The sequence below is a fragment of the Tachypleus tridentatus genome, unplaced genomic scaffold (genome assembly GCF_004210375.1).
Source record: "Tachypleus tridentatus isolate NWPU-2018 unplaced genomic scaffold, ASM421037v1 Hic_cluster_1, whole genome shotgun sequence".
Lineage (NCBI taxonomy): Eukaryota > Metazoa > Arthropoda > Merostomata > Xiphosura > Limulidae > Tachypleus > Tachypleus tridentatus.
Genome location: NW_027467777.1, coordinates 25,147,822 through 25,163,776, shown reverse-complemented (window position 1 = coordinate 25,163,776; position 15,955 = coordinate 25,147,822). Strand labels below are relative to the sequence as shown.

The 15,955-nt window shown below is 31.0% G+C and overlaps 1 protein-coding gene across 1 annotated transcript in view; it reads left to right on the top strand.

Annotated features, from left to right (window-relative positions):
• LOC143241722 (dynein axonemal heavy chain 7-like) overlaps nucleotides 1-15,955 on the top strand; it is a 227,034-nt gene that overhangs the window by 73,290 nt on the left and 137,789 nt on the right. Inside the window, 3 exon segments of the mRNA XM_076484949.1 lie at nucleotides 7,318-7,458; nucleotides 9,624-9,707; nucleotides 10,471-10,656. Coding sequence (XP_076341064.1) covers nucleotides 7,318-7,458; nucleotides 9,624-9,707; nucleotides 10,471-10,656 — 411 coding nt within the window.

Genomic DNA, 15,955 nt, shown 5'->3' with positions numbered 1-15,955 from the left:
TAATTAACTAGCATTAATGTGAATATGAAGAACTAATCTTGCATATTGCTTTTGCCGTAGAAATAAACAACACTTATTATTTTTACTAAGATATATTCAACAGTTATTAAAATTATATCGTTCTAATCCTAGGTATGTGTAACAAGAGATATGGTTTTAGTCCAAGCTATAGGTAACAGTTGTTGGAGAAATGATATGGTTTTAGTCCTAGCTATAGGTAACAGTTGTTGGAGAAATGATATGGTTTTAGTCCTAGCTATAGGTAACAGTTGTTGGAGGAGAGATATGGTTTCATCCAGTTATTGGAGAAATGATATTGTTTTAGTCCTAGCTGTATGTATCACTTGCTGGAGAAATGTTACAGCCCTCATCCTAGTTATATATGACAGCTTTTGGAGAAATATGTTCCAGGTATAGCTGTATGTAACAATTGTTGAAGAACTGATATGGTTCTAATTTTTACATAATTACTTACTATTAGTAACTGAAGCACTGAGAAACATTTTTATATCAGTTATGTGAATACAGAGCAGTGATGATGTTGAAGACTGAAATGTTTTTACTTAGCTGATTAAATATCATTAAATAAGGCAGTTTGAATCTATTTTCAGTGGTTAGCTGTTTAACTATCAGTATTCAGAGGTCAAAAATGATTAAACATATAGTGTTGATTTTAAAGCACAAACAAATATGTTTTTAAAACTGCACTGTTGACTAGAGATGAGAATTCATTTTTTTTACATACACACAAAACAACTTTTTATTACTCCACAAAATATTTTCATTTATTTCTCTCCAGTGTTTCACCACATGGCTTCATCAAGAAAATAATATGTGATATACAGGCATATTATAAGTTTTCTACCTGCTTTATAGAGATTTTAAAAATTATTTGGTCTGATTGGTCTGATTTTTTCCTGCATGCACCAGTTTTCTATGCCTCACTGAATTGCCCTTGGTAATATTTGACTCTTGATACTCTCCACCTATGACAGCACACCCTCTACTCTCATACTGTATGTAAGCATCTTATTCAGATAATTTTATTACTTTTTCTGATCAAATGTTTAGACACAAGTTTCTCTATAGCAGTGCTGCAATAGTTAACATCCTTGGTTGAGATTTTTACATTAATAAGCATAAATTATATTTAATAATTATTACTTAGAAAAAATTGTGAAATGCCATTTTCAAGCAGGAATTCACAGATTAATGTTTTCAGCATGGATGTTAATCAACTCTCTTCTATTCTGCCTCTGTTATCTAGCATGTCTCAAAGGTTTGGGGGGGGGGAATTCTCAAGTGAGGCTGTTTGTGATCTGATTCATTGTGAAATGGAGACATATTCTTTTAAAGGGTGTCTCATGAGGGGGTTCTGAGGCTGCTTTTGCCAATAATTCAGGGCAGTCTGCAGAAAATTTGGATATTCTTTTTCCAGAACTTTATTTTACTGTCAGATTCTCATGGGGCCAATTTGGATATGCCATCTTCTGCTCCATTTCTTTAGTTAATCAGTTGGGTTTGTAAGATTTGAGGGTTTTGTTTATTTACCTTTGAACCTGTTTTTTTTCTTGCTGACTGAATGGTTTGAGTGTGACTACTTAATTTTTTTTTCTTTCACCTGATATTGCTGTTCATGATTAGAAATGTACTGCTCAGTTGCCTGATGGGATAGCTATGTCTTGTCCTTCATGTTTATCTGATCTGCATTTTTTGGCTTACTACTGCCAGGATATTTTATATTTAGATGACTTAAGACTTGATTCTCTTTTAGATATTTGTTGTTGTTTTTTTCAGACTGGATCTGTGATCACTTTGAATAGATTACAATTTTTTTCAGATTTGATAACCCTCATTACTGTTATGAGATATTTATTTTCCTTCCAAAATTTGTCAGAAGCCTGTCAGAATTCCTTACATCAAAGTTTAGGACGAATTGGGTTCTATGATGAATTCTACATTGATAAGATTGACAGCTTCTGCTCTTTCTTTGGTTTCTTGGCTTGTATGTTATTGTATTTATTGGATAGAAATGCCTTATTGGAGTGAGTTTGTGTACCTCTTGTGAATTATGAGAGGCTCTTTTTATTCATCCCTTGATGTTTGTGGGCATCCCAGAGGCATTGGAGTCACAACTTAATATCACCCATTTGCATTCTTTTTTTGCTCTCTTTGGCCTCTAAAATATCTTTGGCTTCTTCTGGAAGTCACGGTGTGATTGCTAGTTGTGTGTCCCAACCATTCAGCTTCTACACCTTGATCTTTTAGTAGTTGGAATAGAGTCTGTCTTTATCTTCAAGGCTCCTCTGCTCAATCAGACCATTGCCAATGGTGTCAGTGACTATCCTATGCAGATGTGGTCTTTGGGAGTAAAATTAAAACATTTTCTGGACATCTGGAATTTCTTCACCACAGATTCATGGGTACTTTATGTTCTGGCATTGAGGTTGGTCATTTAATTCACTTTGCCACCTCTGTGGTATTTTCACCTCTGACAGATCTGTAGAGTGTGAGTCTTTGTTCCAAGGCTATCAGCGAGTTATTGGTCAAGATGGTGGTAGAGAGAGTCAACCCAATTTTTCCAAAATCTTATTCATGTTTAGTTGTTGTGCTCAAGAAGATGCAAGATTCGCAGACAGTTGTTATTCTTTCTCGTCTCAACCAAATCCTAGATTTTTCAAAGTTCACAATGGAGTCTTTTCTCAACCTACATTGGCATTTTTCACCAAGCCTGTGGAAGACTAAGTTTAATGTTGCTGATGCATACTTCCACATTCCCATAGCAAAGTCATTCTACCACTGTCTAGGTGACATGCACAAAAGTCAAGTTCTGTAGTTCAGGGATCTGTCCTTTTGTCTTACATCTGCAATATATGTCTGCTGCAGCTTTTTCTCATCACCGTCATAATTTGGCCTGTGCACACAGCATGACATGGACAACTGACTACTTCTGGCATCATCTCATCCATTGGTGGAACAACACACCCAGATTCTTTGATGAGAAACCATTAAAGCTGGCTTTTTTATCAGTCAAGAAATAAATTATCTTGCTAACTCAATATATGATCCACATGGGTGCCTTTTTCCACACATTTTTATACCAGACATAGCTGACTCCCATCCAGCTTCAGGCTATGGAATTGACAGTCAGGTTCATATGTGTCTTTCTCTTACTGCACACATGGTTCTCTCTCTTTTGGAGATGTGGACATCTGTCGAATCTCTTTTTCCTTTAGGATGTGTGCATATTTTGATCCCTTCAATAGATAATAAGAAATAATCCATTGGATTATCTTATCTTCTTAATAAGGAGCAACATCTGAGATTTCAAGGGGTGGTTGGATCAGGCTAACACTACCATTGGTGTTTTTATACCACCCTTTGTCATGAAATTCATCTCATCACAAATGCCCCACTTCAGCAATGGGGTGCATATACCATCACTCAGGAATTCCAAGATCTACTAATTGAAGATGAATATTTCTTCTACATTAATATTTTTTAGCTTCTTGCTGTTCAATGGGTAATGGTTCAAGGTCTAGATTTGTTGAAGGGGAAATTGCCTTGATTCATTCCAACAATTTCACAACAATCCTTAAATTTACTTTACAGGGGGATCTTATTTTGGAGACCTTTACTTTCAAAATTTGGATATTTTTTACCAAAGTAAAAGTAATATCCATAAAAAGTATGGATATTTTTTACTGAGCTCACTCCCATATTATCAGCCTATTGGCTTTTTATGTTTCAGGGATGATGCATTTGATAGCCAATTACCTGTCTCAGCCCAACATTCTCAAAATTTTCCAGTGAATTTGTACTCAATTTGGGACACCTATGATGGTCAAATTAGATACTCATTGGAATTTTCAACTGTAGATATTTTGGTCCTTGTTCCTTCATCCTCAGGCTTTGGTGTTAGATACGTTCAGTCAAGATTGGACAGAATTTCAACTCTATGCTTTTCCCCAGTTTATCTTCTAACAAGACTTCTGACTAGAATTTGAGCCACTACTTGTTACGTTCTTTTGGTATCCTTCAAATTAACAAGACCAACTATGATTTCTTCTTCTACAGTATCTTCAAGAGTGTTAATCTCTGCCACTTCATCTTTGGACATCTCTATTGAGGCAGTCTCAATCAGATATTCTACACCCAGACATTCCCAAGCTCAAATTTCATGTATGGAAGTTATCCATTTGTCTCAATCTATCCATAGACCTACAATGGCCATTTATCAATGGAAATGACACACTTATTGCCACTTCACCCAAATGTGCCAACCATATCTTGTTTTTTGACCTGGCTTTTTCACAAAAGACTAGTTTCATCCACTATTGCTTTCTATAAAGCAGCTATATCATTAGTTTTTGATATTCTAAACATCAGACAATATTTAAATCCTCGGTGCTATGCAGCCATTTGAATTACCCAACTTGTTTATTAAGGTAGAATTACATACTTTGTCTTAACAGCCATTTGAGCATTTAGCTTCATGTATCACCTTTCACTTAAAATTCATTTTTTGGTGCTGCTGGTTTGGGGACTTTGTAAGTTAGAGTTGTTTGCACTACATGTGCACAGGACTCTTTATCACTCCACTTGTGTTTATGGCCAGGTTGTTAGGGAGCTCGACTAGCAATCTGCAAGTCATGGGTTTGAATCCACCTCTCAACAAATGTGCTTGCAATTTTAGCCATAGGGCCATTATTATCTGATGGTCAATTCCACTATTCATGGATAAAAGAGTGGCCCAACAGTTGGTGGTTTGGAAATGAGTGGTGATGACTAACTACCTCCTCTCTCTCTAGACTTACACTGATAAATTAGAGATAGCACTTGTGTAGTTTTGTATGAAATTCAAAAACAAACAAACCTCTTATATTTAGTTATACCCTAATAGAATCTTTCTTTCTAAGACTCTGGCAGCCAGGGAAGAGAAAAATCCTTTTCATCAATTTATTTGCCAACCATTTCTCACCTCTTACAGAACCCTGAAGTGTTATGTGGCTTGCATATACTCCTTTCAAGGTACTAGAAATCAACTCTTTGTTCATTGGGATACTTCACTTTCGTGTGATTTATCCTCAATTACTTTGACAAGGTGGGTTCACAGACTGATCCATTATTCTTGGGTTTCTTTAACAGTGGAGAAACTTCTGTGAATCCCATTATTCTAGACTTTCTTTACAGGCAAGGAAACTCCTATGAGCTACATCTCATCAGATTTGTTACATTGGCCCACTGAAGGATATTGTGTGGGCTGGTGTGTTGGCTTACCCAAGTACTTTCTCTCACATTACTTACATGACCTGGCAGTTTCTTCTGAAGGTTTTCTTTTATCCCTGTGGCCATTTTGACCACATCTGCTGGATTATGAGGAATATTTTTTTTTTCTCTTCCTCTTATATTTTTACTTTCTAGGGTTCCTTATATCTTTTTTTTTTATTAGTAGATAACATTTTGTGGCAAGTATTTCCCAGATAGATGTGTGTTTATCCATCCAAATCTGCACTAGCAACCAATTTAACTATCCTTACTACTGGCTCCTACGTTCTCTGTAGAAATAAGGTGTTCTCCTAGATGGTCAACATGATGGTATTACTATATTACACTTGACTACCACTGATGGACTATCATGATAAATTGGATCCTGCCCATCCCTGCTGATTATTTGATTAAATATATTGGAGTTAGTTTGCTTTTAAAATTTTAGGGAACTTGGTTATCTATTGCACTGTTCTCCAGGGCATTATCCCCAAGATTCTACTAGTAGAGCTAGGGAGTCCTTTCTACACTCACTTTCTAGTCATTGGGGTGGTGGACATACTTCATTCCTCCAGAGGGATCAAATCATTTCCTCCACTCTTAGAGAAGAGATGGAAGTAAGAAACCCTCATACTCAGACCTCAGGATGATCTTCCCAGGTGTTAGCAAGAGTAGCACTAGCCTATGTAGGAATCTACTTGTAATAATGGTTCAGATTTGTAATTGATTCAGCTTGATGACCTAGGAAGGTGAAAACGTTGTTCTCTGCTTTATTTGTAAAAGCGTTAATACCAATACCAGTCATTCTGAGATATATATTGAAGGTAATGTTATTGAAGGAAAACAGAGAGTGAATATACCTGTTAAATTCAGGTGTTGTTTCTCTGACCACTTTATTCTATGAGACAGATATGAGACTGAAGATATATTTATTTTACAGAGCTAAACACAACTTTTAGAAATGATTATAATTCCATCTACATAAGTATACTCACTATATTTTCAGTTTATTTGTAGTAATAAAGGTTATTTACATTTACTCAGCTTTGTTATTTTACACTTAAAGAAACTCAGTCAAGTTGTACAATACAATGGTATTGTAGCAGTATTTATCTCTGATTTTAAGATTTGAAAATTATTGAGTAGAATATATATGAAGGCAAAACTAAAATAATAATATCCACATATCAGTACTTGTGTTTAAGTATCACTGTGTCTGTATTGTCATTGGTACACTTAAACCATGTATTTAGAAGTATAGACAATGAAAAATTAATAAATATACACTAAAACGCTATACATTTTTGCCAAAATTTAATTCTGCTAATGGAAATATTTAATGATAATAACGAAGATAGATAAATATGAAAGCCAACTCCCTATTTGATTTAATTATGATTTTATTGGCATGTCTCTAGATTTTCTACCTAGAAATTCTTGAACAGTGCTGAGACTTTTGACTTTGATCTGGGCCAGTTTATTGGTCATCTTCCTTCAGAAAATGTACTGCTTTCAAATTCTCCCATATTCCCTTTATGAATTTCAGGTGTTAATTGGTTTTTAATGCATATACCAGTAGTTCTGGAGAGATCAACATTATATTTATTATAAGCTTTGCGAGTCAGTAGCATTGTTGATGTGTCATTTTCTAAGTAATCAGATTTTACATACCTCAGATATCTAGTTTAATTCCAAATTTACAGAAGATAGATTTTAAAGTTTCTGAAACATATTTGTAGTTTACTGTATTTTGTGGTTTTGACAAACTAACTAATGTAAAGGATAAACTATGTTGTTTCTAGAATTAGTTTTTTGATTTTGAGATCTGTAACATATTTGCTTTTTCTCATATTGCATATTAATTGTTATCAAAGAAGGTAACAAGACAGTTATTAAATTGTAGTTTTTATTTTAAATAGCTCTTTAGAGTGAGTGCAGCCCACACAGTTACGTTTCTCAGAAATTAAACCTATTTTTGTATAGTGCAGGTTTGACCTCAAGCATATTATAGATATTATGGTTTAACTGCTGCAAATTTTTTTGTATTAGTGGACAGATGGAGTTGTAGCTCTAACTTTTCGACACTTTGCATCATCAGAAAGTATGGATCGCCACTGGGTGGTGTTTGATGGACCAGTGGATACACTGTGGATTGAAAGTATGAACACTGTGTTAGATGATAATAAAAAGGTTAGTTTTGTTTTAAAATATGTTATAAATAAATAACCAATAAGTATAGATAAGATACAATTCTTACTTAAAACTAATGTTAAGTAGTAGTTAAGTGTAGTATAGTTTACCAGGCTAATCATTTTAAGGATGAAAACAGAAAAATTATCGTCAAAATTTAACGTGGAACAACACACTTAGAAAACCTTAAATTCACAATGATAACAGTGACTCATGAATTGGTGCATCAATTTAACGTGGAACAACACACTTAGAAAATCATAAATTCACAATGAAAACAGTGACTCATCAATTGGTGCATCAATTTAACGTTGAACAATACACTTAGAAAACCTTCAATTCAAATGATAACGGTGACTCATCAATTGGTGCATCAATTTAACATGGAACAACACATATAGAAAACCTTAAGTTCACAATGATAACTGTGGCTCATCAATTGGTGCATCAATTAAATGTGGAACAACACACTTTGAAAACCTTAAATTCACAATGATAACAGTGACTCGTTAATTGGTGCATCCTTGTTGTTATTGTATTTTAAACAATTAAGCACTGACATCAAGAACATTTAATCTTTAAACTTATTTGTTAGTGGATATTTTAACACTATCTATATAAATAACAGATATTTAAAAGAAATCTTGCATATATTTACATTAACCATAGATCATTAAGTTCTGATTAAGTCTAGCTACCTAAATAGTTTAAAATTAGAAATTAACACAATAATGAATATAATTAATTTTGTTACATGATGATTAGAATGTACTGCTTTGTCATTTCTTTAATACATATATTAGTAGATCTCTTAGTAATTTATTTTTTAGTTGTTATCTCATGAATATATTATGAGATCCATCTAACTTTAAAGACTTGGGTTAGCTCTAAATTCAGGTACTAACTGTAAAACAGCAAGGAGGTTGAATCCATATGGATTTCTGTTAGTGAATATAAATGTAAAAGCCTTTCAGTGGGAATTTGTTAAAAATCAATAGATGATATTAATGAAATTAACAAGAAACTTTACAATGTGATTAAGAATTCAGGTGTTAATAAAGTCATAATTATGATTTTTAATTTCATGCATATAGATTGGGAAATGCTAGAGTCAAACCATGATTAAGAAAGGTTTTAAGAAACTGTTCAGGATAGTTTTCTTCACCAATTAATCAAGGAACCTTCTAGAAACAATGATATTTTAGATTTATTGTTAACTTCATATATGACTGAATTGGGCAGAAATTGGAGAACATCTGGGTGAAAGTGATCATTGCTCTATTAAGTTTGATGTTTTGTTGCATATGGAGATGAAGAATAATGTTAACTGAAAATGCAAATGTTAACAGTAATGATTTCTTTAAATACATTAAGTATTAACAAAATATTAGGATGAAGGTATAACAAAAGAAGTCTCATATATGCTTATTATGATATGGTTGAGTTATTAAAATTTGCTTTTCCTTCAGTTTTTACTGACAAAAGTTTAAGTAGTATTTCTCATTCTGAATAATTGATCAATCAAGATGGTTGCATTAATTCTGAGCTGGTTAAGTAAATAGTGGGAAGTTTAAAGAATAATAAGACTCCTGAGCCAAATAATATTACCCTAAAGGCTCCTGAGCCAAATAATATTACCCTAATGTTTTGAAGGAGGTTAAGGAATGTATATGTCAGCCATTTGCTTCATTTTATTTTTCAAAGTACGTAACTAATGGACAGGAATTGGCAAAAGTCACTCTTCTTTTTCAAGAGAGGTGATAAAAATTGCCCCAGTAATTATAGGCTCATTAGCCTTACATCAGTTGCAGGAAAAGTTTTGGAAAATCTGGTAAAAGATATAGAAGAATCTCAACAGATATTTACAGCAATAAACTAAGTAAATAAGTAACTCAGTAATTAGTTAAACAACTGATTACTTTAGTGTCAACGACAGTTCTGGGTTTTTTATACAATATTCTTTTTTTCCTAAGTAGTACAAAATTTGAAACTTTATGTGATTGTGATGTCAAAATCTTGACATTCATGGGTCTTCTGTATGTCACAACATGATTAGGTCATGATGAAACTTTTGGTAAACAATACAAAAGGTTTAAAGTGTTAAACTTTTAGTTTTAAAAAAGTAAAGATTTTGCCATGTTTTATTGATATTCTGGTTGTTACAGCTTTGCTTAATGAGTGGTGAAATAATACAGTTATCTCCATCCATGAGCTTGATTTTTGAAGTAATGGATCTTTCACAGGCATCTGTAAGTAATTAAAACTTCTTGTATAAGGTGATTTGGTACTTTCAAGGAATATCTTTTGGTTTTAAAAAGTTGCATCTTATATTTTATAAAGGGGATTGGTTGTTTAACAAAGTTTATCAAAACAATAAACATTTGTTCAGGCTGATTTATTTTTTTAACATTTCTGATTCTTATAGATATGCTTAGGGAAAATTACATGATGAAATATGAACTCACTATAATACAGTTACTGAAAAATGGAAATATTTAAACTTGGTTGTTTGTATAGTATTGTGATATGTATTAAACACGCATTTTGAATTTTGTCAACTTAGAAACTGTAAGATTGTTACTAAGAAAACTCCAATAAATAATACAAATTGATCTTATTTTTTATAAAATTATTAATAAGTTGAATGTGTATCAGTTTTACATTTATAATATTAATATTTAAAAAAAAAATTGTAAAATAATTTATTTATTGAAATCAGTAGTGATATGAATATTGTTACATCAACATTTTTATGACGGTAGAATAACAATTTTATTGTGTATTTATTGAAAAGTGATTGGATTTTTCTTTGAGGTTTTGTAATTATCATGATATTATAGAAACATTGAAGTGATATACTTTTTTTTTTCTAAAATTATGTAATTTTGTGTTTTTTATATTAAAATTATATTATGGAAGTATTATTTTCTTGTAAGTTTGAATGATTTTAATAAGAAGGTAGATGTGTTCTTCAAAGGAAAGTAAGGTTTATTCAGTATATTTTATTATTAGCCTGCAACTGTAAGTCGTTGTGGAATGATCTACTTTGAATCATTTTTACTTGGGTGGGAGCCACTCATGGAGAGCTGGATTGTCCAGCAATCTGAAAACTGGTCTACTGGACAAGAAGATCTTTTACGAGCCTTGTGTCTGTGGCTCATCCCTTCATGTCTTACCTTTCTTAAAAAAAATTGCAAGGTTAGTTATTGCATACATATTTTTTTCTAACCCTTTTCAATGTGTATTGAAAATCATTGAGATTTGTTTTTACACAATTTTTATGTTTCAGAGAAAAAAAAACGTAATTCTTTTTAAAACACTCCAAAAGCTGTTATTGGATTCTTTTATATTAAGGCCGTATATTAACTAGACTAAAGTAGTAGTAAAGTTTAGATAATTTCTATGATGAAAATTTTAGATTTAAAAATAACTATATTTATATTGTATTTGTGACAAAAAATTTACTATCTCAATCATTAATTAGGGTTAAGAAGTTTCTATGTCAAAATTTGTTACCAACTAATTTTTCTATTTTTTCAAATGCTTGCATTTTTGTAGTTTCTGTGAAATACATACATGTTTGTGTATTTCTACTTATACAAATTAGGAATTTCATGAAGTCGTGTTGTAGTGGAACAAAAGAAAGCTGAAGTTCTAAAAATATAGAAATAAGTAATCTTTGCACAATAGCAGTTTCTTACTTCTTAATTTTTTCTTGCTATCTGCCATTTTTATAGAGTACAAAAACCTTCCTAGAATAACTGCATTTTGTTACAAATACAATTGAAATCTTCTCTATTCACATATAGTTAGTACTTTCTGCCACTTATATTAGTGTCAGAGTGAATCTTCACAAGTAAACAAATCTAATTTTAAAACGTTATACAAGTCTCTATTCATTTCATAAAATTTTATTTAACTGGTGAATAAATTCAAAGCTTTAGTTTTGTTTTTTAATAAAACCACATCGAGCTATCTGCTGTGTCCACTTTTTTAATATTCACACAAAACTTTCATTAAAAACCAAACTATTATTATTATTATAATAAAATAAGAGACTTGTATAACGTTTTAAAATTAGATTTGTTTACTTGTGAAGATTCACTCTGACACTTTACTACTACTTTAGTCTAGTTAATATACGGCCTTAATATAAAAGAATCCAATAACAGCTTTTGGAGTGTTTTAAAAAGAATTACGTTTTTTTTTCTCTGAAACATAAAAATTGTGTAAAAACAAATCTTTGACAACTTAGTTAGAAAGCCAGTTAAATTACAATAGTTTTAGGACATATTTCTGTGTCATGTGTCAAATTCTGTATTCTAAATTTCATACTCAAAAGGTGGAACTACAAATTCTGCTTAGAATCCTGAAAGTCGAGGATTAGAACGATATCATTTTAATAACTGTTGAATATATCTTAGTAAAAATAATAAGTGTTGTTTAGGAGATGATAGGATAATAATAATAATAGTTTGGTTTTTAATGAAAGTTTTGTGTGAATATTAAAAAAGTGGACACAGCAGATAGCTCGATGTGGTTTTATTAAAAAACAAAACTAAAGCTTTGAATTTATTCACCAGTTAAATAAAATTTTATGAAATGAATAGAGACTTGTATAACGTTTTAAAATTAGATTTGTTTACTTGTGAAGATTCACTCTGACACTAATATAAGTGGCAGAAAGTACTAACTATATGTGAATAGAGAAGATTTCAATTGTATTTGTAACAAAATGCAGTTATTCTAGAAATAAAAAGGGTAATATAGATGTATTTATTTGTGATGATTACAAGGTTGATCAAATGGACAGAGCCTGTATACAATGTTACACTGTATAAAATAATAGGCAATATGTTAATGATATCTTCATCTTTATGTATAAAAATAACTCTATCTCTGAAAGTATCTTTACTATTCAGCAATTTCTGGGAAGACATTTTCCAAAAGCCAGTATGAAAACAGTCCTATGAAAAAACATTTTATTTTCTCATACACTCAATTTTAAAGCACAAATTATATCAACACTAAAACCCTGGAGAGAACAAGGTGTATAATGTATTTTTATAGATTACAAAAATCACATTTTATACTATATTTGGAAATGTAGGTGGTTTTTGTACTTAAAGTTCAGATGGTCTAACAAATTATATCAACACTAAAACCCTGGAGAGAACAAGGTATATAATGTATTTTTATAGAGTACAAAAATCACATTTTATACTATATTTGGAAATGTAGGTGGTTTTTGTACTTAAAGTTCAGATGGTCTAACAAATTATATCAACACTAAAACCCTGGAGAGAACAAGGTGTATAATGTATTTTTATAGATTACAAAAATCACATTTTATTCTATATTTGGAAATCTAGGTGGTGTTTGTACTTAAAGTTCAGATGGTCTAACAAATTATATCAACACTAAAACCCTGGAGAGAACAAGGTATATAATGTATTTTTATAGAGTACAAAAATCACATTTTATACTATATTTGGAAATGTAGTCGTTTTTAATAACAGTCGTTTTTTATTTTCTCTAACTGAAGTATATCTTATATATAGAAGTCAACTGATGTTTGTCAAATTATTATAATTAAAGGAATTAAAAAAACTAAGATATATGCAAGAAATTACAAATATAATTACAAAGATAATGACACGAAACACTCCTCCAACCTATGCAGAAATTACTTAGTTAAGAAAGAAGCTGCTAAAGTAACTCAATGATGCAATGTCCCCCACAGAGCCCCAGGCTCAATCCAATCTAGCTTATCTGGGATTTGACAGACCAAAAAACTTGACAAATCAAGTTACTTTCAAATACACTTTATACGAGTATATTAGAGGCATTTGGAGTAAAATCCCAAGGGATACTTTTATTAAATATGTTGTAATAATGTCTGCAGTTATTAAAGCAAAAGGAAGACACGAGATATTAACTGTTTGCTGAACTGAAGCACTTCCCACGAGTTTCTGTTGTATTGAATTTGAAAATTAATATAAGTTTGATGTTTCACCTGTAACTTATCTTCCACTGTTCTCTGAAAGTAGCCTGAAATTTAATTTTTGACATTGTCCCAACAACTTTGTGCAGTACTGTATATGTAATTTGAAGCTTGAACTTTATGTATGAAGTACTAACAGTGTAATATGAACAAGAACATACATACATGGACAACAGATACATGTAAAATAACAATAATTTCTAATTTGTTCAGTTTCTGAAAAACATACAAATTGTTCTCAATCATCAATGTTACTAATAAATTATTTAATAAGTAATTATAAAACGATGAAAAAAGATATTAAAACACAATGTATAATAACATGTTTTTGAAAAGAAACAATAAGTACTTTAGCTAGCATCTTTAGGAGGGAGGTTATTTTAAGTAAAATTACTCTATAGATGCACAAAGACATAAATATGAGCACAGAGTTTGAAAATAAATATCTTATTGATATTAACCGTAGTCCTGTTTTCTTGGTTTTGAAATAGAGAACCATGCCTATTCTATAGCATTATTCATAAATAAGAAAGTATAAACGTTTATATTTTAAGCATATTGATTATGGATACATCATGAACCTAAGTTGTGTTTTCATGTTGTACAAGTTGTGATAAATATATAATAATTAATACACCTATTAATAAGATCTTCAGGTCATAGTTCATAATAATGAGACCTACTAGTTCCCAACCTATGTACACTCTTGCTTCGTGTAATAAAATAACTTTTAAAGACTTTCGTGACTAACAACTCAGTACAAAAACAGTTAGAGTAGTAACAGGGAAACAACTTTTGCAGTGAAATTAAAGAAACTTTGTACAATGACATATGGTGGAAATTATTAATATATATTTAGTGTAACCCCAACTAAAATATTATTAAAAACTAACAAGGTAACTCCGTATTCTGTTTAATTATGTCGCAAATACAAAAACTGGTTCATCAATGCAATTATAAATATATATATCCATATTGATTTATGTGAAACTAACTTTCACAGAAGTAGCTTCTAAAATTCTCCTTCTATATTTATGTTACTAATAATCTACTCATTTATTGCCAAACTTGTGCTGGAGATGACTGAACCATAGGGAGAAAGTCCCCAAAATTGCATTGTGGAATATGTTCCACATAGATACAAAGCAAGTATTGAATGCCAATGATCAAGAACTGTGAGCCCATTATTTTTGTTATTAAGTGTTATGGGGTTCCATAAGCACATTTCTACTCCTTTTATAAACTCTGTCCATATTTTATGTACCTCCATATTTTCCTTTGTGTTCAAAGTTAAATTTGAGCCCAAATTCTTCAGAGATTTAAAATTTAACTTAAAAAGTATAACACACTACCAGTACTAACACTGTTCCTATAAGTCTATAGTTTTCACATTGATAACTTAACAAGTATAACACACTATCAGTACTAACACTGTTCCTATAAGTCTATACTTTCCACATTGATAACTTAACAAGTATAACACACTATCAGTACTAACACTGTTCCAATAAGTCTATACTTTTCACATTGATAAATTTATATTAACTGATTTATATCTGGAGTATTTCCTTACTGGAAATAGGTAGTGTACCATTAAATGGTAATGTACAGTCACATGTGGTCAGATTAAAACATGTCATACAAGACTAATAATTATTAATGGATACAGCAGGTACTGCTGCATAACATTAAGTGTTATAAACTTTATTTTTCTGTAGAATTTTCCTTCTATTTTTGTTCATTTCTTAATTAAGCATTTTTTCATGATTAGTTATTCACACATCTAATTCAATTGAGTGTTGATGTATTGTTGAATATATTCTTTGTTACATAACATTAAAAATACATGTTAAAGACTTATAGTTAAAAATGTATCTAAAGTGTTAATTGTATTTTAAAATTAAGTCCAAGTTGTCATAATCATAATGAGTTGTTTTTTATAGGCTTGAGAATCTGACAGATTAGTACATTGACCTTTGAACAGCAGTGTGAGCAGGATTCAATAATATTTTTTTTAGTTATTTTCTTCTTTCTTTATATTAGCATCTTCTTTCTTTATATAAAAGTCAAAATAATCCTAAAACCATTGATCTAACACTTTATGGACTAGTTTGTTTCACTGATAAAGATTTTATAAACTGAATCAATTTATGTATATGAAGTGAAAAATTCTGGAATTACTTTACTGGAGAAAATATATTTCACACCCCTTGTTGTTCAAAGAATGGCTGATACACTACTTAAGAAAGTAGTGAAAACACACTTTTGAAGAACCAGGAATATCTAAAATATATATGTGAGAAAGAAGAACAAACATTATGTGATAACTTAATTATCCAGTAAACAATTTGGCTTACAAAGGTATAATCATTGTTTATATTATATATCATTTTGTACTATTTATCAAGAAACAAGAAACTTACTCTTAAAATTGAATTGAGCAATGGTTCCACTATAGCTGGCCAAGAAAGAACATCTGAATTCAAGTCAAGA